Consider the following 11,358-nt stretch of genomic DNA (forward strand, 5'->3'; position numbering starts at 1 on the left):
TGTTACTAAGGCCAAATCTATACATGATCTTTGTTAATTCAACACAGCAAGGATCTTGCTGAGAAAGAATTTCTTCTAACTACAGACAGAAAATGCAATCTTGGAAAAAAATAAAATGTAATTTTAAAAAGATAATTGAGGTCTTTGTGTTAATTAAGCATCTGTACATAGTGCATGCAGTATAAAGGGAAATTTTTCACAACAGTTTATTGCCTGAAGACATATGTTGATGCCAGGGCAAAAATAAATAAATAAATTTTTGAGCTTTTTGCGGGAAGCCCCCTCCTTCATTTTTGCACAGTCTTCAGTTTTAGATAGTAAGCTGCAGTTAGTTCACAAACAAGCCCTCCCAACACTGTAATACTTAACTTTTAACATCAGTGCAGGAGGCATATTTTGGGACAAATACAAAAAAATTATTAAAGAATGTTATACATGCATAAATTTGAAAATGACAGGATGATTAATGAAATGCAACCCTCACAAGAAATCATTTTGAGAAGACTCTCAAAACCTTCACTGGCCAAACATGTCTTTAGATATTTGTGGAAAGACATTTTCTATTTCAATTAGTAACGTTGACCAGTTAGATCTCTTCATAAATGCAATCTAATGAAAGCACTTCCCAATAGGGATATAGCCTTTGTGGAACTGGCCAAAAATAGAACTGAAAATATTGAACAGAAACCACTTTTCTTTTAATAACTGCTATAATATTTACCTCAAAGTTTGAAAAACAATTTCAATCAAGCTTTTTGAATTGAATTACTCCAGATATGGCTATGTGGAAGGCAAATACGTTATCAGGCACCACCAGACCACTCAAAGATTGGTGTCAGAAGAGGGATACCCATCTTTGTAAGTGGTCAGTTAGCGACGTGGTAACTTGTCTTTCAATAAGACATCCCAGGTTTGATTCCTGAAATGGACATGAAAGGGTATGGAGTCGCCTGCCTGAGGTATTAGCAAAACAGAACTAGAGATATTACAGGTAAAATGGAACTGGAACAAACAGTGATGTTAATTGATCTAATTTCTATAGAAGTGTTACAAACAAGATGCAGATCAAAAATTTTCTTTTGAAAGTAGACAATTTTTATTTCAGCAAAATCAAGTACCATTATCAAACAATTAATTTTTTTACCACCACGAAAGTAAATTGCACAAAGCAAATTCAACAAGATAAACTTTTTATTCTATTACAAAGTTGGCATGTAGAGTTCAACCCACAGAGAATGCAATATCCATCGACCACAAAAAATCTTAAACAAAAAATTTATCAAATGAAATTTTTTTTCCTCATTTCTCCCCTTTAAACATGACTTTTAGCAGAATTATGAATTTTTTAATGTTACAAGCTGGTAGCATGAGGTGAATTAATTACAATGGTTTTGATATGAAGCATAAATTGACCTTTCTGATGATTGATATAACTGATATTACATTTTTACACATGAAATCTAACTTGATCTCATCTACTAGTATTTAAAAGCAGGGATTTGAAGGAAAAACAAGAGTGTAGCTGCTTTTACAAAAACTACACAGCTGCATATACATTGATGCAAAATGAAGCAAATGCTGACAAAATTATCCTAATCTCTAGTCTTTCCAGCTCGCCCAACCCCCATCTCCTATCAAGGTGTTGTCATTAGTCCTGCTTCAGAAATCAAAATTAACAAAAATATACAAAATTGATTTCCATTCACCTAATAATGCTTCAAGTCAAATTTGGGTAAAATCAAATCATTCCTTAGGGAGAAGTAGGGTTTTGAAGAATTTGTTCTATTTCCAAAAATTTTACCCCATCCCTCCCGCCCTAAAGGGCAGAGATACACATTTTTTACAACATATATTCCCCCTCCACCAAGGAATGCTCCTGACCAAATTTTGGCAAAATATAATAATTTCTTCAGAAGAAGGAATTTTAAGAACTTTCTACATTTCCATTTTTGGCCCCATCCCTCAGGCCCCACGGGGCAAGAACTGATATTTATACATACTTAGTTCCTGTTTCCCAAGGATGCTTCTGATCAAATTCAATCAAAATCCATTCAGTTGTTCAGGACTAGTACAGATTTTAGGAAAAATCTGACAGATGCTGCGCCATGACCTAATCTCACAGGACCCCAGACCAAGTAAGCTAAAACCCAAAACAGAAGCCCACAATAATCAAAACCAGCATAGATTATCACCAAATGGAACAACAGATAGATTATTGATGAACCTCGTACAAGCTAGAAATAATATGTTAACAACATTACATCATAGGTATACATTTCACAGTTCATTTTACACATGATCAGAACTTTCTGTTCTGTTTCCATGTTCTACAAAATACACATACGATTCATTACTAGAGATACATGTATTATGGTATCAAAAATAAAAGTCTTGAAAACTACACTGAATTAATACTTGTTTAACAGCAGCTTATACACCACTTTTACCATTCTAGTCTGCTACTTTAAAACTATCTTCTCCAGTTTGGCAGGGGACTCATCTCAATGCCATAAGGTGCACTAGCTGTGTTACAATATATCCAGCCTCTAGAACCAACCAGACCTAAGCAGTATACCAGACGGAGACACTGCTAATGTTTCATTAGAGGTGTGGATAACGCTGCCCCCTATCTTCATCCCACTTAATTCCCTGTTGAAAGATATAAAGTTACTCAACCTACCATCTAACTAAAAGGGACCATTGTGTCTCATCACATTTGCTTGGATCAGGTTTATCTTTTGACTGATCTAACGTATTTGGACATCATACATCCTTATAATAGTATGATGATGTTTTGTGACATCCTTGAACTTAATTGCTTCATGTGTAATGCCCATGGGTTTGTTGATTTCCTTTCAAAAAGTCAATAAACTGAGAAATTTACTCTACAACCTTCCTACAGTTTGTCATACTATCATATTTATTATACAGTAAACCTTTGTAACAGCTATATCTAATACTGTTCTGTATATTTATTCATCACATTTTATTGTCCTGTAGTAAGCCCATACCAAAATGTGGGACAGATTACTATGCTTTACTTACCAAAATATATGTATAGTACTATATATAAGTACCATGCTTGACCTCCTTCCCTGTTGTGCTGTCTACTAAACAAGACAAATTTCTTGGTACTCCCTTCCCTGGTGTCTACTATACAAGACACATGTCTTGGTACTCCCTTCCCTGGTGTCTACTATACAAGACACATGTCATGGTACTCGCTTCCCTACTGTCTACTGTACAAGACACCATTCTGAGTACTCCTTTCCCTGGTGTCTACATTACAGGACAGGACAACATGCTTGATATTCCCTTCCCTGGTGTCTACTTTATAGGACAACATGCTTGGTACTCCTACTGTACAAGACACCATTCTGAGTACTCTCTTCCCTACTGTCTACATTACAGGACAACATTCTGAGTACTCTCTTCCCTACTGTCTACATTACAGGACAACATGTATGAGTACTCCCTTCCCTGGTGTCTACTTTATAGGACAACATGCTTGGTACTCCTATTGTACAAGACACCATTATGAGTACTCTCTTCCCTGGTGTCTACTTTACAGGACAACATGCTGGTTACTACCATCCCTACTGTCTACTATACAGGACAACATTCTGGGTACTCCCTTCCCTACTGTCTACTTTACAGGACAACATTCTGAGTACTCCCTTCCCTACTGTCTACTTTATAGGACAACATTCTGAGTACTCCCTTCCCTAATGCCTACTATACTAGACATTGAATTAATTTGTATATATTTTAAAATGACAGCCCTGATGGCTGTATTGAATTTCAGTCTGACCTGAAAAATATCCCAGGATCATTTACAGCAGGGTTTGGGGTTAAGTTAGTAGTACATGGAACCTGCATAAAGGTTTAAAATGTGAAAAGTAAATGCATGGCAGATCGTTAATCACTATGCGACTCATCAGAGGGTTAAGTAAACCAGAAACTCAGACACCTGACAATTGCAAAAATTATCAGAGAAAATTCTGTTTGTGATTTATTGCCAAAGACAGCCATTTAAGCAGTAATTTTTTTTTCATTACAGGATCCCATTTGAGGAAACAGATCTCTATACATTTTAAAATTTACAAAACAAACTATTTCTTTGTCTCAATTTAACTAGCATTAAAATAGTTATACATGTATACATTATGTAATAAAACTTGAAAATTTGATCTGATCTCTTCATTAAGACTTCGGGAAAAATATTGTGCCAACACTTTTCAAGTTTCAACGGATGCAGATTACCTCCTACTTTCCCTATTGCTTCACACATATTGCATACACAAATACATTATGAGATACAGGACCTATATTATACTATCACTACTACTTACATTATACATTGTGATTCAAGTCCATAACAAACCATAATTTTTTATATGTTACATCTTATATGATTTCACAGCATACTGGTTTCTACTAATCCTTTTATATATCATATTCAAGGGAATCTGTAAGTTGGTGGCATGTTTTGTTCACGTTCCATAATTTGTGTTAAGGTTTTGAAATTTCTAAGTTAAAAAATGTTCTAATTTTTAAGTGGAAGGGTGCTATCTTCGTCTCTCTCCTTTCTGTGTTCGTTTTTTCTCTGCCTCTTTTCGGTCTAAATTTTTCTGTTTTTGTTGTGCTCGGTCCTGTTTATCCTTTTCTTTCTTTTTGTCTGCTTCTTCCTTTGCCTTCTCTCGTTTTTCTTTCTCAATCAGTCCAACACTCTCCGCGTTTGTGTTTTTCATCAACAGAGCTGTTTGTATAAATCAAGGAACACTTATGATCATTTGAAAGATATTCATACATTGACTTCCTTTCGAAATTTACCATAAAACATTTTTGAAATTTTATGACCATAAACTTGTTTTTGACAATGAATATTAAGCATACAATCATTCCTTTACTGATTTCCTTATCTGAAACTGCAGAATGAATAATGTAGTGTTACATTTCATTGTTTGTAACACAATGAATGCTGTAATATATATATATATATTTTTTTTTACATTTTTGAAGAGTGTCTGAAATAACTGTATCATAAAAACAAAGTAAATATAAGGGCATCCCTATCTTTAATCAAAGGAGGAAAAGAAAAAAAAAAACATGAATACACTTTCTGAGAATCATGTGAAGAGCAACACAGAATGTGTTTGGAAGGTATCAATATAGCTTATCTTAAAATTTCAGAAGCAATGAAAAATTGTCAGACTTGTGGAAGGATTAAGATATACACAGTAATGATTACAGCAGTTCATTCAATGGTACGATAATCACAAAGTAATATTGACATCAATCTGACGTCTTTTAGGAAAACTTTACAGTACAAGAGGTTTCAAAAATAATCAAACGGTAGCTGCAGTATTTTAGAATCTAGAATTTTGAAATTTTAAACCCTTGACAAAGGTCTATCTACATGAAGATGCCCTGATTCAAGGATTCTACTTTTACATGCGAGATAGAATCATTTGTTTGTTTAATGTATTTGAGAGTTAAGGATACAGTCTCCTGCAGCGGCGGCACTTGCAGAGCCACTAGTGGCTGCTCCTATGGTTCCAGTATGGCTTGACGGTCCATCGCTGTTGTGTGTTAAAGACTATATGATTGATTCAATATCAAATCTAAATGAAATGAAAAACACATTACATATATGTATACATACCTGGGTACATAATTGCATGGTTACTATTGATGATCTTTTCATAAAGCAAATAATACCATCAAATGCTCTCAAAATTATTTTGAAAGTATTGGGATCATATCAATTTATACTGCTGGATAATCATAGCTTTGACAATTAACAGGTGGGACTATTGAATAATATTTGCAGAGTCTAAGATATTCAGATTTTGTGTTTCTAAATTTTTCCATAAAAAATATATACTCACAAAATATTTCAATTTAACGAATAGTTTGAGATCTAAAAGAGATATATGTATATTCCTTTCTGAAAAATCTTAAAGTTCCAACAGATTTCTCAACTTTTGATACATTCATCATTTCAGGATTCATCGTGAAACACATGGTCTCATTTGTAAACTTATAAAATAAGTCTTCAAATTCAAAAGTGAAAGAAATTTTTGGCAAAAGTATTAGCTCATCATAGGATACTCGTCTTCTTCATCAGACACAGTGGAATACTGGGCTAAAATGGCCTCCTTTCTGGCACGAGCTTCGTCCGAGGTTGTGTCTTTTACCTTGACAGGCTCTATTGTCTGTTTCTCCAACATATTTGACAACTGGTCTGCAATATTTTTCTGAGCTGTAAGTGAAGAAGTTTTGCACTGTTATATTCTCATCAAAATGGTAAAAAAAATATATAGAGGTTTAATTCCCAATTGAAATAAGATCAAGACTGTACATATATCAGATTTTCAAACCAATTTATGATTAGTGGTCTTGATAAAAAAAGTATTCATAAATACTTAGCAAGAGAGAACTTCTCTACATCTAGATTGGTTGAGTGATTTTACTGATTGGTTGAGTGATTTTACTGATTGGTTGAGTGATTTTACTAGTAAGCCAGAGATCCCTGGTTCAAATCTTAACAGAGGCATAAAAGAAATTTACTTCTGTTACACAGATCAGGATGGTGGCATTGAAAAAAAATTACTTCTGTTACATAGATCAGGATAGGGTTTAAATCAGATAGTACAATTTTCTGACAGAAATGAAATTTCACTTAAAAGATTTCTGATTGGCAGGGCTTACCTGATTCTGTGTTCTTGTTTACGGTTTCATTGTGAATTTCTTCGTATTTCTTTATGATGTCATCACAGACTTGTTCACGGTCTGTTTCCTATAACAGAGTCATTGATAGTCATATAATACATTATACCTGTAAAAGTCTGTAGATACAAATGCAAACTAAAATGTCCATAACACATGAATGCCCCTCTCTAAATTGCATATAGAATCCAGAACACCACTTTCAAATACTAAGATATAGTGGGTTCTCAAAAAATATGGTCAAGTCTCTCTATGAAAGTATGAGTCTGTGAAGCAAATATATGTACAAATGGAAGAGACCTCAGTGACAAAAAAACAATGACTACATAAGTCTCCAGTGATTCCAATTCTTGTTATTTTTCCTTGTTGTTAAAGTTTGATACCAGATCAAGCTCTGACAGAGAAACTGCAGGTAACTAATTGGGCACAGGTTGGAACAATTTTTAAATATTTTTTCTTGGTGCATTCCCTTATTACAGAGGACAATAACCTCTGCATAGTTTTTGCTGCCCATTCTATCATATGATAATGATGTAATGACAAATGTTTTAATTTTTGTTTAAAAGTGTATTTCACGAAATATTTGCCTAGGTTAGTTATTGTGAATATGTTTCTGTGGTTACTTTTAAAAAGAATTCCGTGGCTTAACTGTACACCATATCCCCATCCTGGTTTACAACATAAAGCATTCACGTACATGTATGACATGAACAAGTATATACATCGATTTGTCAAGTCTTAAATGTACAGGTCTCGAAAGAAAGGGTGAAAGGTTGAACATATGTTAATTCTCTCTTCCGAAGTACTATTTGACATGGTCATGGAACATGTTTTCTACCCACCAAAACCTCAGCCAGTAATTCAAGTATTGATTCGCGTTTTTCGTCAGCTGGCGAGTCTTCATCCAACATACTACTGATGTACATGACGAAGACGTCTGTGTCAACCTCAGGATTAAGCGACAACAATTTGTCTGCCAGCCACTGATCGTACGGTGTTGTGGACGTCGCCATCTTTTCCGTACTTCGGAAGAATTATGCCTGTGACGTTATTTAGCCATATAAAGTAATGAAAAAAGAAGAGGGATTCGGTAACAAGAGAACTACATCCGGTACACATGTTTCTGGAGCGAAGGCAGAGAACTATAAAAGGAAGCGTGTTATTTCAATACAGCAAAATCTGTCGTCAATTTCTTCTTTTCATATAGAAAAAATGTCTTTGGAATGTCTTTAGAAGATGCTTTGGTTTATCTGTAACTTGACAAAATATCACGTATATGTCAAAAGTGATCAATAATTGCTGAAGAAAACCTAATTGTTGAAAGTGAAAGTAGGTGTCAATATCTGTATACACGAGTTTACCGTAAGAAATCTTCTTGGATACAAAACTCAGTGAAGGAAATTTGATATGTTATTTCGAAGTTTCTCGATACAAAAACTGTTGTTTAGAAGTTTTAGAAAGAGAACTCTGTGTGTTGTAACTCAGCCATCATTACCACACGACCACATATATGAAGTTATTGTTTCCAAATCCAATGATATATTTGCCAACTTATCATTGGAAGAATGGCTTTTTGAGAACCGAGATCTTTCAAAGAATTCTGTGCTACTTATGTGGAAAAATAGACCATGTATTGTGATAGGACGACATCAGAATCCCTGGTTGGAGTGTAATGTTTCGGAAGGGACTGCTCTGGGTGTGAATATTGTTCGTCGAGGTAGTGGTGGTGGAACAGTGTACCATGATGAAGGAAATCTGAACTGTTCCTTTATCACAGACAAACGTTACTACGATAGACGTAGGAATCTCCAGTTTGTCATCAACGCTATTATGTCTAGATGGGATATAGATCTCCAGATAAATGAAAGAGATGATATCATTCTTGATCAATTATATAAGGTAGAGTATCTAGAACTAAGCCTAAGTCTGATAAAAAGCACACCTACATCTGTAAGTCCCATAGAAATGCCAAAAAAAATCCCTCAGTATAACTGTCCTGTAAGTGACACGGCCCCGGTTGCTCACAGCTTGATTAGAGTTAACCAGCTTTTTGTGAATCATTTTAAACATGAATCAAACAAAAATGAGACAGTTCTTATATATTTCACAGCTTCACAGGTCAGATTGATATATTTTGAGAGTCAGCTTTTGCTTTGAATATCAATGGGGTGGGGGTGAAAAGATTCATATTTATTTTGCCCTGTGGTAGATTTGTTCTAAACTACAGCGCTCAATAAGAAAACAGGACACTTTATTTGATAGGACCTTTAGGATTTTCTTTTTAAATTTAGGTAATATATGGAGACAATCTCATGGTGTGAATTAGCCAACCAAAATGCAGGCACTTAGCTCTGCTATACATTCAGTATTGGAAGGAAGGATAGTGGAATATTTTGAGATTATGTGCGTGTATATTTCTGGTGTATTCGATTGTTTAGGTGTCTGGTACAGCTTCACGTCTAACAAGGGCCAAGACCTACCATCACTTGACACTTCTGTACAGAACTGACTTGGAAAAGCTGCAGAAAATCCTTACAAGTCCATTTGGGGTAAAATTAACTGAAGTTCATAGTACAAAAAATTAAAAGTTTTACTGGTGAAGAGTTTAAATGTGTTTAAAAAATATATGAAAAAATGGCATTGCACCAACAGTGAAAAGTTCCTCTTTGACAGTTGTTATAAAAAAGTAACAATAACATCAAGTCAATAACGTTTTGATATTGATTACATTGTATTTATGATATGTTTACAATCAATAAACAAACACATATTTCTGTGTTTTTCAATGGGACTCTTAAGTGTTATTAATGTTTCTTGACAGACAGGTGTTAATTCCAAAGCCACAAAGAGTGTGTCAGCACAGGTGAGGAACATGTCGGACTATGTGACGGAGATGGACTTCAGTAAGCTGGTAAAAGTCCTGGGAGAACATTTCTACCATGAATATGATCAGCGTAGGGTGAGCCATTATTTTTCATTTAAATCTAATTACCAGAGTTTTGCTGTAATTTTTGTTATCAGTTTTACAATCAGGGAAAAAAGCTGTTTCCCATCAGTAAAACAGTGGTTTTAGATGTTTATCCAACCAATGACTGCACTGCTAGCTAAGTCTTTGAGAAACTGGCTGTATTCAATTGTATTTGTGGCATTGAAAAAAATAATGGTCCTACATATCTCTCCTCATTAGATTTTCCAAATTTTCTACAAATTGAAGATCAGGAAGGTTAAATTTTCAAACTAATGCTTATTCTAAAAGGTGAATGATGCACATTCGATCTCAAGGGAGGTAATTACAAACAAGCACTTTGAAAGGGGAAATCAAGTCTGCTGGTAATTGGGTATTCTGGTTAGCATAGTTTGTTTTAAAATTTGCAAGATTGTTTTTATCAATTTTAAGAAAATTTGTTTTGTTTTGACAGTTTGGTGAAATCCAGTTTGTGGAGCCAACAGATGATGCATTATTCCCAGGACTTGACAAATTACAATCCAAACTACAGGATTGGGAATGGATTTATGGGAAAACTCCAAAATTCTTGTTAAAAAAACATTACAGTCAAACTATACATGGAACACATTTTACAGTTACTATAGCAACAGAAATAAACAAAGGAAGGATAGCCCAACTTGACATCACTTTTCTTGATACAAATCAAAATGACTTTATTGAAAGTTTACTTTCAGATGTAAGAAACATCATTATTGGTCAAAGGTTCTGGATACCTGACCTGAAAGTGTTGTTACAAGACCTACAAAAAGATGTAACTGTTGGTAACCATGGAAACCAGGATCTCTTTAGTTGGATAGTATGTTGTTTAAAAGATGCATTCCATATACATATATAAGCTGAAATATATTTACAACACAATTTGAGTATTGTACACAAGTTCATGTGCATTAAACATACTAAACCCATGTATGCTGTTGTACTTGTGATAATCTTGTTTGCAAACATGGCCTAGAAGAGGTTTTAGATATGCCACAATCTTTAATTCCAATAAGCTGTCTTCAAAATTACACCTGACAAATTTATTATTTGAAACCAACAGATCAATATTGGTATTTAAACTTTGATTGCTGTCGACCGACACATTTTTTAGCAATTTACTGTCCTTGAAATCTAACAACCTTATAACTTAGGACCAATTGAAGTTCAAAATAAAATCATGTGAGTTTCATGTGACTGAATTAAGCAGAGAAAGATAAGATAAATTTTGATTTTATACCTGTTTATAGTACATAGCTGGTGGAATATCTCTACTCTTTTGTTATCTATATTTTGGTAAAGTAAACCAAGATATCACTGTCAGCAACCAGGTTTTAATAAGAACACAATTCATATATTCTTTTTTTGAGTCTATGTTTTGTAACATTAGGACCATAGGCCTTAACAATCCTCTTGCATCAAATGATTTCAGAAATTATTGCAATTTCAAATGAAATTCTGTTAAAATCCACTTGGACATTAAGAAATACTAGCATCAGAAGCAAATTCAAGGTAAATTAACTTCTCTGCTCCACTTCCCATCCCGTCCCCAGGGGTTGAATCAACTTTCTGAATTTTAGAAATTAATGCCTTCTCCTAATGATGTTTAACAATCTGGTTGAATTGTGCAAAGGTGTTCAGGA

The 11,358-nt window shown here is 34.3% G+C and overlaps 2 protein-coding genes across 2 annotated transcripts; one reads left to right on the forward strand and one right to left on the reverse strand.

Annotated features, from left to right (window-relative positions):
- Positions 1-1,072: 1,072 nt before the first annotated feature.
- Positions 1,073-7,745, reverse strand: LOC132563291 (coiled-coil domain-containing protein 43-like). Its single transcript, XM_060228050.1, has 5 exons — positions 7,575-7,745; positions 6,715-6,802; positions 6,115-6,265; positions 5,506-5,582; positions 1,073-4,759 (listed from the first exon to the last, which is right to left on the reverse strand). Exons 1-5 carry the CDS (start codon positions 7,743-7,745, stop codon positions 4,569-4,571), a joined length of 678 nt encoding a protein of 225 aa, XP_060084033.1. The 3' UTR covers positions 1,073-4,568.
- A 156-nt stretch (positions 7,746-7,901) lies between these two features.
- LOC132563297 (lipoyltransferase 1, mitochondrial-like) lies at positions 7,902-10,644 on the forward strand. Its single transcript, XM_060228058.1, has 4 exons — positions 7,902-8,631; positions 9,171-9,281; positions 9,554-9,691; positions 10,152-10,644. The coding sequence occupies exons 1-4, from the start codon at positions 8,140-8,142 to the stop codon at positions 10,572-10,574; spliced, it is 1,164 nt and encodes a 387-aa protein (XP_060084041.1). The 5' UTR covers positions 7,902-8,139; the 3' UTR covers positions 10,575-10,644.
- Positions 10,645-11,358: the final 714 nt, after the last annotated feature.

Source organism: Ylistrum balloti, unplaced genomic scaffold, assembly GCF_031769215.1.
Source record: "Ylistrum balloti isolate Yb309-2 unplaced genomic scaffold, AGI_CSIRO_Ybal_v1 Utg371668, whole genome shotgun sequence".
NCBI classification, from domain to species: domain Eukaryota; kingdom Metazoa; phylum Mollusca; class Bivalvia; order Pectinida; family Pectinidae; genus Ylistrum; species Ylistrum balloti.

Excerpts from the sequence above, each read along its gene's own strand:
- LOC132563291 (XM_060228050.1), bottom strand. The coding sequence starts at position 7,745 with ATGGCGACGTCCACAACACCGTACGATCAGTGGCTGGCAGACAAATTG. Across the intron at positions 6,803-7,574 it reads AATTACTGGCTGAGGTTTTG|GAAACAGACCGTGAACAAGT; the intron begins GTGGGTAGAAAA and ends ACTCTGTTATAG. Across the intron at positions 4,760-5,505 it reads TGCCGCCGCTGCAGGAGACT|CTCTGTTGATGAAAAACACA; the intron begins GTATCCTTAACT and ends TTATACAAACAG.
- LOC132563297 (XM_060228058.1), top strand. The coding sequence starts at position 8,140 with ATGTTATTTCGAAGTTTCTCGATACAAAAACTGTTGTTTAGAAGTTTT. Across the intron at positions 9,282-9,553 it reads TCCTTACAAGTCCATTTGGG|ACAGGTGTTAATTCCAAAGC; the intron begins GTAAAATTAACT and ends GTTTCTTGACAG. Across the intron at positions 9,692-10,151 it reads ATGAATATGATCAGCGTAGG|TTTGGTGAAATCCAGTTTGT; the intron begins GTGAGCCATTAT and ends TTGTTTTGACAG.